Genomic DNA, 13485 nt, shown 5'->3' with positions numbered 1-13485 from the left:
CTCTTTCTATTTTTCTTTACTAATTTTTAATTAAGTTATAAAATCAATATTCTTTGCAATTTTTCCCCTTAATTATCTCTTTTTAAAGAGGAATTGAACATTTTTTGCTAACTTTCTTGTTAATTTGGTATTTTATAAAGAAATAGATAATTACTTACTAAAGAGAGAGGAGAAATAGGAGTACATTGAGCAAGGATCACTTGCTTTACAAGAATGCAAGTACGTTAGTGCTTCATTAGATGGAGGAAAAACCAAAGTAAATACTAGCCTAGGGAGCCCAAGCTCATATAAACAGAGTGAGTTATGTCGGGCGAGCATGGGTGACACCAAGTAAGGATGTTGAGTCTTTACATTGGGCACATTGAATTGCTTAAGTTGATTGTGCAGAGTATTGAAAGACCTTTAATCACATGCTTGTTGCTTATTTATAAAACGTGCTTGTTGCTAACAAGGTAGCAATTGCTCCTTTAATTTTGAATTCTAGCACTTAAAGTTACCAGATAACTATTCGTGCCATTAGTTTAATTAAAGAACATGTGAATTGAAAATTCAAAACTAAATTTAAGTAAGAAAAAAGGTCAAAATCAAATGGAGTAAAAAGAGAAATCTCAAAATCACAGTGAAGATTAACTATTTAAAATTATTGTTATATTATTTAATAATTTGATATTTTATATTTTATATGTATGTTATATATGTATATAATATTTTTATTTAATTATTATGTTATATGTCTGACCCTGGTCTAATTAGTTGGATTAAAAAAATCATAATCCATTGACTTTTTTGATTTGACATCTAGACCAGGTTTTATAACATTGGTAATAATATTTGACATTTTGTTCATGAAAGAATTTTTTTTATCCTATTTATAAGTCACACCATTAAATTTTTATTATAAATTTTCTTCTTAACTCTCCATTGAATGTTAAAGTGAGAAAATATGTTATTGAATGTATATATTTAATAGGGTAAAGTTAAAAGTTTATTAAATTTTATGACAGAGTTAATGAGTTTTAAAATTTTTTTTAATACTAGTAAAATATGTTAAAACTAACTTATAAATAGGATTAGAATAGTATAAAATGACAGTGCAAATAACACAGTTTACATACGTGACTGCATGACCGTGAGATCCCTGTTAATTGTGATCTATAAATTAATTCTTCATCATTAGCCTCATTTTCCAACTCAACATAATTTGTTTGGTTTTTTTTTTTTTTTTTCGTAATGAAGCAGGGGATGCAATTTTACGGTGACTTGAAAAGGGCAATCAATTAATAGCTGGCTTTAATAATGACGTGTTGGGTTTCAGAAAACTGGGGTCCATGTCCATTGTTGTAAGATCGTGATTTTTTTTATTTTTTTAGGTACTGTGTCTTATTGCAGACTAATAGTGTGTGACTGTGTGCGTGCGTGTGTGTAAATTTAAAATAATTAGTCTTACGTATTTAATGATGACAAATGTACGTTATCTTTGATTTTTTTTTTTTGTAATTTTGTCTTATTGCAGAACGATAGTGTGTGTGTAAATTTAAAATAATTTGTCTTATATATTCAATGACGACAAATGTACATTATCTCTGATTTTTTTTTTTGTAATTTTGTCTTATTGCAGACTGATATTGCGTGTGTATATAAATTTAAAATAATTAGTCTTATATATTTAATGATGAAAAATGTACATTATCTCTTATTTTTTTTTTATTTTTTGTAATTTTGTGATGACCAATATTAATAATATAAGAAACATGATTCATGCATTTCACTTGACAAATGGATGCAATCATACAAACTCATATATAAAGAGAAAATTAAGGGTATGCTTGTTTTCCATTCTTAAAACTGTTTTTTTTTTAACAAAACAACCTTAAAACTTGTTTGGGTAAATGTTTTTTCATTTAATTGTTTTTAAAAAAAATTTCGTTTTTTATTTTTTAAATAAAAACAACTTTAAATTATTTTTATTTTATTTTTTTATTTTTAAAATACACGACATTTGTTTTGTGAAAATTATAGTTACTCTAATTAATTTTTATTGTTAACTACCACTATTAATTGATTATAACTATCACTATCAGTTTATTTTTTAATTTTAAAAATATTTTTTAATTGATACAACCAAATGGATTTTCATTTTATTCTATTTTAAATTTTTTTAATAATTTTGTTACAAAACAGTTTTTAAAAATAAAAAATGAGAACAAAAACTAAATAGGCCCTAAAACAATCTGTTTCTTACTAAACCTAATTAATTCCAACGGGGAAACATAATGCACGTTCTCATCATTCATAGAGGGAACATTATGGCACACATTTCATGCAAATTTATTAGCTTAGTTGTAATTCATCTTAACTATCGAATGTTTAGTTCAACAAGTAAGGGAATTATAGTATCTTGACCAAAGGTCCAAGTTTAAGTCTTAACAATACAACTGCATTTAATACTCGTCAATGGAAGAGCTTTCCACTTGAAATAGTTCCACAAGTGCTCAATTTAGAGTTAAGTGCCATTACGTCCTTTCAACTTGAGTCGGATACACTTAGGGTGTGCAATATTTAAAAAAAAAAAGAAAAAAAAGAAAAAAACAGAGAGAGTAACTAAAAGGATACACCAGACCCACCCAACTTCTCTTCTATCACTTTGGACAATTTCTCTTCCATGGAAAGGCAAAAATGATTTACCCAATCTCCCACCACACCTTTCCTAAAGAAATCCTTGTTTTCATACTTCTGCATAAACTTATCATTCTCATTAGCCTCCAGTTCCTTCATTTTCTCAAAGCTACATAGCTCAATTATGCTTTCAATAATACCATTACTTTCTTCCTCTGGGCTAAATGGGAAACCCAAGAAATCAGCCACTCTTTTCGAGAAAAAATTGATATCTCCTTTTAGATCTTCATACTTTAAAAACAGATCCTTGCCTGGCATCACTTTGCTTTCTCTCCAATAACTCAACATATGTGTCCAAAAAGAACCAAACTCATTGATTCCCTTGGAGTATCTCTCAAATGCTTCCTCGCTTGATAATTTGGGCAATGATGGTGGGATGACTTTGTTGATGAAAAGCCAAAAGGACACAAAATGGTCAAATGGGTTGCGACATATATAGATTATCTTGCATTTGGACTTGACAGCAGAATCTGGCAATGAATGAAATGGAATATGTGTACCAAAAAGTCTTGGCTCAGGCAAGGCGGAGAGATTAGGAATCTGATTGTTTCCATAGTGATTGAACTCAAAGAAAGGCACAAGGTCATGAGAATTGGAAATGAGCAAAGGATGGTTATGTTGTGAGGGAGAGAAACGATTGCGATTTACAATTGCAAAAGTAAGGGCTTTTAACCAAGTAGTGCCAGATTTTGGTAAGGACGCTATAATGATATCACTCTCTTTTGCTTGGAAGTGTTTTTGAAAAGAGATTATGGCTTGGATTCGAGCTGGTGGATACCAAATATCTTGGTAGAGATAAAAGTATGGGAAGTCCCAACCCTTCTCTTTGGGGAGACGAAGAAGCAGTTCCTTACATTCTTGGCTAAGATTTTCATATTCTTCATCTTCACCTTCATTTTCAAGCTCAACATTTGATTGGCATTTTGTGAAGCTAGTGGTAGAAGTTGCAGCCATTGGAACGTGGGTGATAGATTAACAAGTAATCGTAGGATTTTGAATAATTCGCTCACAAGTTGCATTTGTCAATTTATAGCCATTATTGTGATGATGTCGGTTGGATTTTGTTTTGGTATGGATGAATAGAATATAATGCTTAAAAGTTAAAACTCAAATGTAGCGTCACTTCAATTAGCCACCGATAATTATTGGAATTTAAATTTGGTGAATGGACTAAAGAATTCAAACTTAATGAATAACTTAGTTATAATCATTAAATTTTATCAATAGTTAAACATTATCAAGATATATTTCTTTCTGAAGATTCAAAACAATCCTTACGACCAGAATACTCTTTATTTATGCTGTCTCCTCTAAAAATTTTCAGATTTGATATTTTCTTAGTATTATATGAGAAGTTCTTTGACAATCATTTATTTAATGAAACAATTGTTATCATGTAACTTAAAATTTTTATTGAGTGAGTGTACTAAAACAACTTACTGAATGCAAATCCTAATTACTGCCACTAATTAAAATTAACACCAGTAACCAGGAAAGTGAAAAAGGGACTGAGGCTCTGTCATGGTCCGCCCCAATTGAGCTTCCTCTTGCCCGCACAAGGGCCCGACCTCGCGGGAGGATTAAGAAATAATGCATTTGCAAAACGACAAGGTGACCAACGTGGAAAGTGAGGAAATGCCAGAAATGATGATGGCACCCTTGGCGCCACCTTTCATTATTTATATTTATATTCCCAGTTCACCTAAAGTGTCATTTTAGAAAAAATTTACATTATCTATATTTCATTAACATTAAAAAAAAAGTGTGTGTGCGCGTGTGAATTAGACATGTAAATGATGATATATATGCTGCAAATTTTCATGGATATTATGGTTTCACCGACACATAAAACAAAGCGTTGTATACTAAAAATTTTCATGGATTTACAAAGAAATAAAGGATTATTAAAAATAAATTTCGTGCACATTCTACCCACATTCATATTTCATTATAGTGAGCACATGGCATAGGCAGCGTAAGTGATATTGATAATCAATCTATAAAAATCCGGGTCACTCATCTAGTTCAACTGTTACACAAGTGTCTTGAATAGTTTAATAAAATATTAAAAAAATGTATATACAAGTATTTATAGTTTTTTTAATTTTAAAATAGGTTCCTATAGTTTACTTTGTTATAATTGAGTCTTTATAGTTTGATCAATTAAATTTTGAACCTCAAAAAATTAAAATCCTTAATATTTTCTTTAAAAAACAAAATTAAGAAATATTATATTTTTTGTTAAATAATTGTAAAACATAATTTTTATAACTAAATAATTATATAATTAGGCTGTCTTTTAAATATTTTTATAACTTATAGAGTTTTTATAAAAAATAATAAAAATGTAAACAATGTATAAAATTATTTTTTATTTTGGTTAAAGGTATTAAATTCAATTATCTATTAACTCTAAAAGTACTTTTGTTTGAAAAATTTAATAATGAATTATTAATTTTAATTTTCAAGGATTAACATATTTAATAGATTAAATTATAAAGACTTGATTAAAATAAATAAACTATATATATTTGATTCAAAATTGAGGAAAACTATAAGGACATATGGATTAGTTTTTGATTCCTAAAATATTTTGTTTATAATTTGATCATGGTTCAACTATAATTTTAACTATCAACCATTGAATTAATATCTTAACTAATTTAATAATCGCCTGATGTTAGTACATTGACAATAACAGTAGTGGTGGATAAAAAGAAAAAAAGAAAAAAAGCAAAGAAAATCAGCGCGATGAAATAAGTTAACCACATCTTTATATATAGTAGCTTTCATTGCCCCTCAAGAACAATGTGCTTGTTTCTTTTTATGTGGGGACGAGAGAGCCAGTCCCATTCAATGCTGACTCATTCTCTATGTATGGTCCAATTTTTAGGTATTGGCGCAATAAGGGGGAAGCTTCTTTCATTTTCTTTTACTCACTCAACCTTATCTTCTATTATTCCACGTTGTACCTTTTCGTTACTTAAAAATAGATATATTTGACGGTATTTTTCCCCCCCTGTATTTGAACCCATCATATGTTGAGTAGGATCCCTATATTCGACGATTGTGATTAACTGTCATATATTGTTGCTCAGATTTTTGTCAGAAATCCATGGTATATGAGCATATTTAAAGGTTTGTAGTAAGTAACTGTCAAATATGAGCCGCTTATTTGATCGTTATAGACACAACCATCAAATAAGAGAAATCATATTTGACGATTATTTACCATAATTGTCAAATATGCCTAGTTATTTTTTTTTTTGAAAAAAATTGTGGGGCTATGCAGCCCCTGGCATCACTACATCTAGAATGACAACAAACAAAAATATATACACACAACCACTCTCGAATACTTCAAGCATGCTCCTTATTCTTTATCTAGTCTTTTAAGACAATTCAAAAATTAAAACTTGTTGAAAATTCTAAGGCCTAACCTATATACAATTCAAAATTCTTGTACCAACAACAATTCTTATCAAATATTATTCCTCCAATAAATGGAAAATAAATTGAAGCTACCCCCTGTGAAGTTGTTGCATATTGAGCCCACAATTGTAATGCATCATGACACCACTCTTCAATGAATTCATTGATGACAGTACTCAAAATGTGTCATATATAGTATATGTCTGGGTAGTATTGCATTATAAATAACCAAAGCAAAGTTAAGTAATAACAGATTTTTAATTTTGTAAAATAATTGGACTTGAATGACATACATACATACATACATACATACATACATACATACATATATATATACTGTGGGAGGAATGATAGTCTATATATATACTGTGGGAGGAATGATAGTCTATTAGTGACTGATGATGCCTTTATGTTACTTCATTAGGCAATATCCACAGTCCGAGCTATAGTCCTTTTGTTGGGAGCACTTTAATATATATATATATATATTGTTGAATTAAAAAAATTTGACTAATTTTTTGAATAATTAGTGAAAAATACTTTTATTACGTTTCAACTGTAAACCTAGTCATATTTTTTACCTCTTGAAATATTAAGTTGCATTTGGGTGGGAGAGCGATACAACACCACAACTATAATAAAGAAACAAAAAATCTTAGGCATTTGAATAATTCGCTCACAAGTTGCATTTGTCAATTTATAGCCATTATTGTGATGATGTCATCTGGATTTTGTTTTGACATGGATGGATAAATAGATTGCTTAAAAGTTAAAACTCAAACGTTGCATCACTCACTACAAAAAAATAATAGGTTAGCAATGGAATTTAGTGATGGAATAAATTTTCATCGCTAATTCAACACTAATTCATCACTAATTTTGTCACTAATTTAGTAATAGAATTTAGTGATAGAATGTTCTATCGCTAAAATTTTATTATTATTCTATTGCTAATCTGTCGAAAATAATTGAATGATAAAAAATTTCATCGCTAATGGTTAGGATATCTTATTTGCGATGGAAAATTCCGTCACAAAACTTTCTTTCATAATTTCATCGCTAAATCCATCACAAATTATTTTAATTTAATTTTATTATTTATAATATGTATTTATATATAATTTGTTTAATAATTTATTATTATGCTATAAATAAATAATTTAAAAATTATAATTTAAATAATTTATTATTTTAAATTATTTTTATATTATTAATAATAATTTAAATTGTATACTTAATTATTCTTATTTAAAAATAAAAATAAAATAAAATAACTATAAAATAAAAATTTAAAATATTATATATTATATAGATACAAATTATAATATAATATATAATGATAATAAATTTTTTTAATTTAATATTAAATTTATTATCAAAAATAATTTTTTTAAATAAAATATAATAGAAATAATTATTATATATAAATTAATTTTTCCATATTAGTAAATAAATATAATGTTAAGAAAATAAGTAAAATTAAATATTATATCTAATAATAATTTAAATAATATATTTATTAATATATGTGTGTGTGGTTAAGTATAATATATTTAATTTATCAATTAAGAATAAAGATTCCTTTCAGCTTAACTAGCAACAAGATGGACGCAAAGGTACATGGGAGTATGAGGTTGCAAGTTTGAATCTAGCCAAGGCACAATGGAAGGTAATAATATTTGACATAACAGTGACAAATGATGTGGCAGTGACGTGGCGATGAGGTGGCACTGGTTCATTGAGTGACTAGGTGGTGGTGAGGTGGCATTGGTCCACAGGGGTGACGTGACAATAATATTTTAGTCCACCTAATAAATTTATGATGAAATTAGTGACAAAATAAGTTCGTTGGAAAATTAGTGATGAATTAGTAACATAATGCATCTCGTCACAAAGTCAGAATAGCTTTATCCTTATTTAGTGATAAAAAATTTCTATCGCTATTCCATAAAAAATTAGCAATGGAATGCAATTTCGTTGCTAATTCTATCACTAATTAGCGAAGGAATTGCAAATTCCATCGCTAACGAATTAGTGATGGTATACTGACGGAAATATTCCATCGCTAATTCTGTTGCATTTCGTTGCTAATTCCGTCATTAATTAGCGAAGGATTTGCAAATTCTGTCACTAATGAATTAGTGATGATATTTTTACCGACAAAAATATTTCATCACTAATCTATTTAGCAACAGAATTTTCACTATTAGCAACAGAATTTTCCGTTGCTAATTAGCTACTTTTTTTTTGTAGTGACTTCACTCAACTACTAATAATTATTAATATTTAGATTTGGTGAATGGACTAAAGAATTCACACTTAATAAGTGTCTTAATTATAGCTATTGAATTTTATTAATAGTTAAAATTATCAAGATATATTTCTTTTCAAAAATTCAAAATAATCCCTACGATCAGAACACTCCTTACTTATGTTGTTTCCCCCCAAATATTATGAGATTTAATATTTTCTTAGTATCATATGACAAATTCTTTCACAACCATTTATTAAATCAAACTGTTATTATCAAGTCATATGGGATACTCATTGAGTAACTGTATTAAAACCTGGATCCAAAACATAGTTACTACCACTAATTAAAATTGACACTGGTAACTAGGAAAGTGAAAAGGGAATTGAGGCTTTGTCTTGGTCCTCCCCACTTGCACTTCTTCTTAGGGGGAGAATAGGCTATAGGAGCCTGCGCCTTGGCTCACTTTAGATTCAACCTAATCAATTTACTAAATAGGCTTAGATAAGGTTTAGATCTTTAATCAGGCTTATTTTGTTAAATAGGCAAGGCCTAGCCTAGGAGCTCAATAGGCTATTCTATTTACATACATACATCCATACATATACATATTATATATATATATATATATATTATGCAATATATCATACACAAATTAGCTTCACAATTTGATATAATGTATATATATTTAATAGGGGTATTATTATTTTTTTACCATAATTTTAAATTACACTTAGGTCCCAAAGGACCTAGTTGTGGTTGCTAAATTTCACGAGACTTGTAAGTAAATAAGTATGCTCTACAAGACTTATATATAATTTTCCCAAATTATTATCATTGTGAGATGAGTTCTTAGCAGAAAATAGAAATGAAGAGAACCACAAAAAATGTCGGTAGGAAGGATAAGATTCAGAAAGTATGAGAAAGTAAATCAATAATCAATTTCTCTCATGCCTATAATTAATATTTCCTCCAGTCCCATTTATAAGGTATATTCTAAAAGATTTATTTGGTTCTATTTATAAGTTACATTGCAACTTTTTATGTAGTATTTAAAATATATTTTCAAAATTACCATTTATGAGGGAGGAAAAGTAATATGACATTACTTTTTGCATTTATTATAGAGGGGCATATTTGAAATTCTATATACTTTTATTTCTTCTACTTTTTTATATTGATATTAATGAGGTTGGTAAAAATAACTTATAAAAAGAATTTGGAAGAGTACATACACGTACAGTTCCTGTTACACCTGGAAAGAGTGATTTTGCAATTATGAGAACCAGTCTTGCGACGAAGAATTTGATGCACATGGCCAAGAATGTAAGTAATTGCTTCTCTTACGAGCGTAATAATGTTTTTTTTCCCTTTCTTTGGTACAAAAAGGAGCAAGTTGTGATAGTTTAATTGAAAACAATTAGAATTTAACCCACAACTTTAAATAAAGGAAACTTGATGCCACTAGGCTATAATGCCATTGACATATTATATACATATTTAATATTGATATTTTTACATTTTTATATTATACATGCACAACAAGATAGAGAACCAAATAAAAAGAAATTATAATCCCTTTATTGTGTTATCATGAATGTTAATCTTCTAATAAAAACGTCATCATAGATGGAACCAAGGGAGAGATAGAGATAACGAGATATCTAATATTATTAAATTTGTTAAATTTTATTTAACAAAAATGAATTATTGACAAATTATTTATTATTAATACGGCAAAATGAGAATCAGATAAAGCAGGCATAGGTAGCTTAGCAAAAAATTGATTTTAATCTATTTAATCGACTATCTCATATATATGCTGTTTGGGTAATTTCGTGTTTTCAATATTATGATTCCAATCTTTCTTTCAAATGATGTTTGTAAATCTCGATTCTTTCAATATTTCAAAACTAATCTTTTGATTTCAAAACTTAAGCCCATTGATTTTATTCCATCTATTTTTAATCTTTTTCAAGTCTTTCGAAATCACATTTGATAAGCTTGCTACTATAAATTGCTGATATAAGAATTCCAAAAGTAAGCCCTGAATTCCGTAAGTGGCATCCTAATTTCGAAAGTCTCCTTCTGTATCTCATAAATGTTTTAGACTTTCGAAAATCCTCTTTTTTTTTTGAAACTCATGCTTTCACTCTTCCAAAAGATCGATAGTCTTAGTTCTCTGAATTTCGAAAGTATCCTCTAATTTTCGAAATTCCCCTCCCATCTGTGAACTCATCCTAGACTGAACTATATTTCGAAATTCTTTCTAACTCTTTTACTTCTAATGTCCCTATGAATTTTGGAAGACAGTGTATATTTCAAAATGTTGCCTCCTGTGCCCGAGATCGATTTATGAGCATTATTTAGCAAAATTCTATTTATTATTCATGAACCCCAGTTGCTCTAATATTTGAATACATTCTTTTTCTTTTCTGGGTTCAATTCATCATCTCCAAACACATTATTCTTAAGCTTAAATCTTTTAATCTTATATTTTCAAAATCACGAATATACTTGAATCATACAAATAGGGCTAGGCCTCACCATTTAGTTAAGATCCATACACATAAATATTTCAGCATCACAATTCACATATATTTCAGTGGAACAAGTTATACAACATAACATGAACTTGCTTGAATACCATTTAGGCTTACCCATGTATTCACCATTGAGATATACTTGGTGAGATGTAATATGATTTACACAAGAAAGTTATCAAACAATATCATCACATATACACATATCCATAACATTTGCATCCTAGTTGGCAACTCAATCATTTATCAACACTATTATACATTCATTACATACAATGGCAATCATACCACTACCAATTGAGGCTATTCTTTCTTTGCTTCCTTTCCCATCCTTCTTATGCTCTCTTCACCTGTATACAAAGGTAATGGAGTGAGATATATATCCTAATAACTTAGATAAACTCCAAATATTAATTAGTGAGTAAAATCATAAATAAGAGATAAAGTAGCATCATTTTCCATAAAACAGTATAACAGGCATTTACAAGATATCATTTCCAATCATTACTATGCTCATGTACCCTCAGTTCCCCCTAGCGGAGCAAGTTCAATGCTCAAACTAGGACTTTCAGCCTTACACGAAACAGGGCCTACCAAACCATGTCTCAGACTAGGTATCATCAATATAGGTGGTCTCCCGACTAGCGGAGTATACTTAATGCTTGGACTATTAGGATTTCCTAACCTTACATAAAGTAAGGCCATGACCCCCTACCCTCGTCTAGGATATACTCGTGGATATTCTCCTAGGTCCTTCCTGATGGAGAAAACTCTACACTCAAGACCTTCAAGACTTCCTAGCTTTACGTAGAGTAAGACTGCGACCCCCTATCCTAGTCCAAAGTACACTCATGGATGCAAATGCACATGCCTTTTCACATACATTACAAACATCACTCACACACCAGCATATATATTTCTTTCGCAATGCTGCTACTCTATCTATTCATAAAACACAATGCATAAAATTTATATAAAATACTTGTAAATCCTTTTATAAACTAATAGATAAAAAGGTTATTCTAATTACCTTTTTACCCTTACTATCAAAGGTTAACGTTCATGCTGAACTTTTCAAGTCAGTTCAACTCCTACAAGAAATTCTCAAATGCTCAACTTACATAATGAACACCCCTTACTTAGTTTTCCAATATTCACACAAGGCATTGATTTGGCCAAGTCAAATCCCTCAACACATGAAATAGTTCAAGTAACCCAATTTGAGTTCACACAACTCACTCTTTATAGTCATTTTTCCCTTAGACTACCCAAATGACCAAGACATTCATCTTTCTCATTTGTTTATCAATTTTACCCCTTTTAAACTTATTTTTTAGATTTTGACTTCTTAAAACTTCTTGATTCAATTTATATACCAACCAAACTTAGAGAAATTAGGGTAGAAACGTAGTATAGGGTAGTACAAAACTTACCTAGCAAGTCACCAGTTGGAGCATACTTCCAAGCTCTTGATACCCTAGTAAAGACAAGCTCCTCTCTCCCTCTCACGCATGATTTTCCTTCCTTTCTCTTCTATTTTCACAAGCTGAGCATGTAACCTTTATCAAAATTTTGTGCCATGCACTATAGCACATACAAAATATGATGTGGCCTGTGCAACAATAGGACAAATCTTACTAGTACTCATGCGTTACGTTACAAATTGCAGTTCTACCATTCAATTCTCTTAACATACTAGTCAAACAACACAAAACATCAATCATCATCTAAAACTATAATTAATCTAGTAATTACTAATTTACTCTTAATTAGAAACTAGTTTTCTTGAATTGAAATTCAGGATGTTACATATCTGGGGAATACTTCCAACCTAAGCTCCTAGTCTACCTTAATTTCTTTTAGTTTAGGTTATAGAGAAATTGAATTAGGGAGTTTTAAGGGATTTATTTCTTACCCTTTGATAATAGAAAGACTCTTGGAAACAAACAAAAGTTTTGTGATTGGTTTGGGAGCTAACGGTTAAGCTTTTAAGTAATAAGCTTAATTATTGACCTAAACACTATAAGAAACAGTCTTTTTCTTAAGGAAATTGAAACATGAGAATTTCTTGTGAACTTTCTCACAAAAAATCAATTTATGCATGCTTTCTCGCACCTTTTTCTCATGACTATGATATAAAAGAAATATTTGTGATAATTGCATGAGAAAACTTGCAAGGACTATAGTGCGTTATGGCGCCAATTTTCTCACAGTTGGCAGTCGTGAGAAAACAAAAGAAATGTTGTCAAAATATAATAAAAACAACTTCTCACCAACAATATATGTAAAAGAAATTCTCATAGAATTTGTGTCTATGAGAAACATTTCTAAATGATAGAGTTCCTTTACTTTTTATCCATGAGAAATTCTCACGGAGTTGGTGCCCATAAGTAATTCTCATAGATTGTACATCGTGAGAAATTCGCTTCAAATAGTTTTTGCGGGAAAGTCTTTTGAGCAAACATTTCTCATGACTCATATACTATGAAAACCTCTCTTCAAATTTTTTCCGTGAGAAAGTCTTAATCCTTTCAAGTATTTCTCACAAAATTTATGTCAAGAGAATTTCTCTCAATTTAGTAT

The 13485-nt window shown here is 29.4% G+C and overlaps 1 protein-coding gene across 1 annotated transcript; it reads right to left on the bottom strand.

Moving 5' to 3' along the window:
* Nucleotides 1-2480: 2480 nt before the first annotated feature.
* Nucleotides 2481-3648, bottom strand: LOC129312327 (cytosolic sulfotransferase 15-like). The gene has a single exon (XM_054954876.1). It carries the CDS (start codon nucleotides 3628-3630, stop codon nucleotides 2602-2604), a length of 1029 nt encoding a protein of 342 aa, XP_054810851.1. The 5' UTR covers nucleotides 3631-3648; the 3' UTR covers nucleotides 2481-2601.
* Nucleotides 3649-13485: the final 9837 nt, after the last annotated feature.

This window comes from Prosopis cineraria, unplaced genomic scaffold (assembly GCF_029017545.1).
Source record: "Prosopis cineraria cultivar Desert tree isolate PC_DT_omini unplaced genomic scaffold, ASM2901754v1 PC6, whole genome shotgun sequence".
NCBI lineage: Eukaryota > Viridiplantae > Streptophyta > Magnoliopsida > Fabales > Fabaceae > Prosopis > Prosopis cineraria.
The sequence above is the reverse complement of the archived record's forward strand: the minus strand, read 5'-3'. Positions and strand labels throughout refer to the sequence as shown.

Coding starts and splice junctions, on each gene's coding strand:
- LOC129312327 (XM_054954876.1), bottom strand. CDS start 3,630: ATGGCTGCAACTTCTACCACTAGCTTCACAAAATGCCAATCAAATGTT.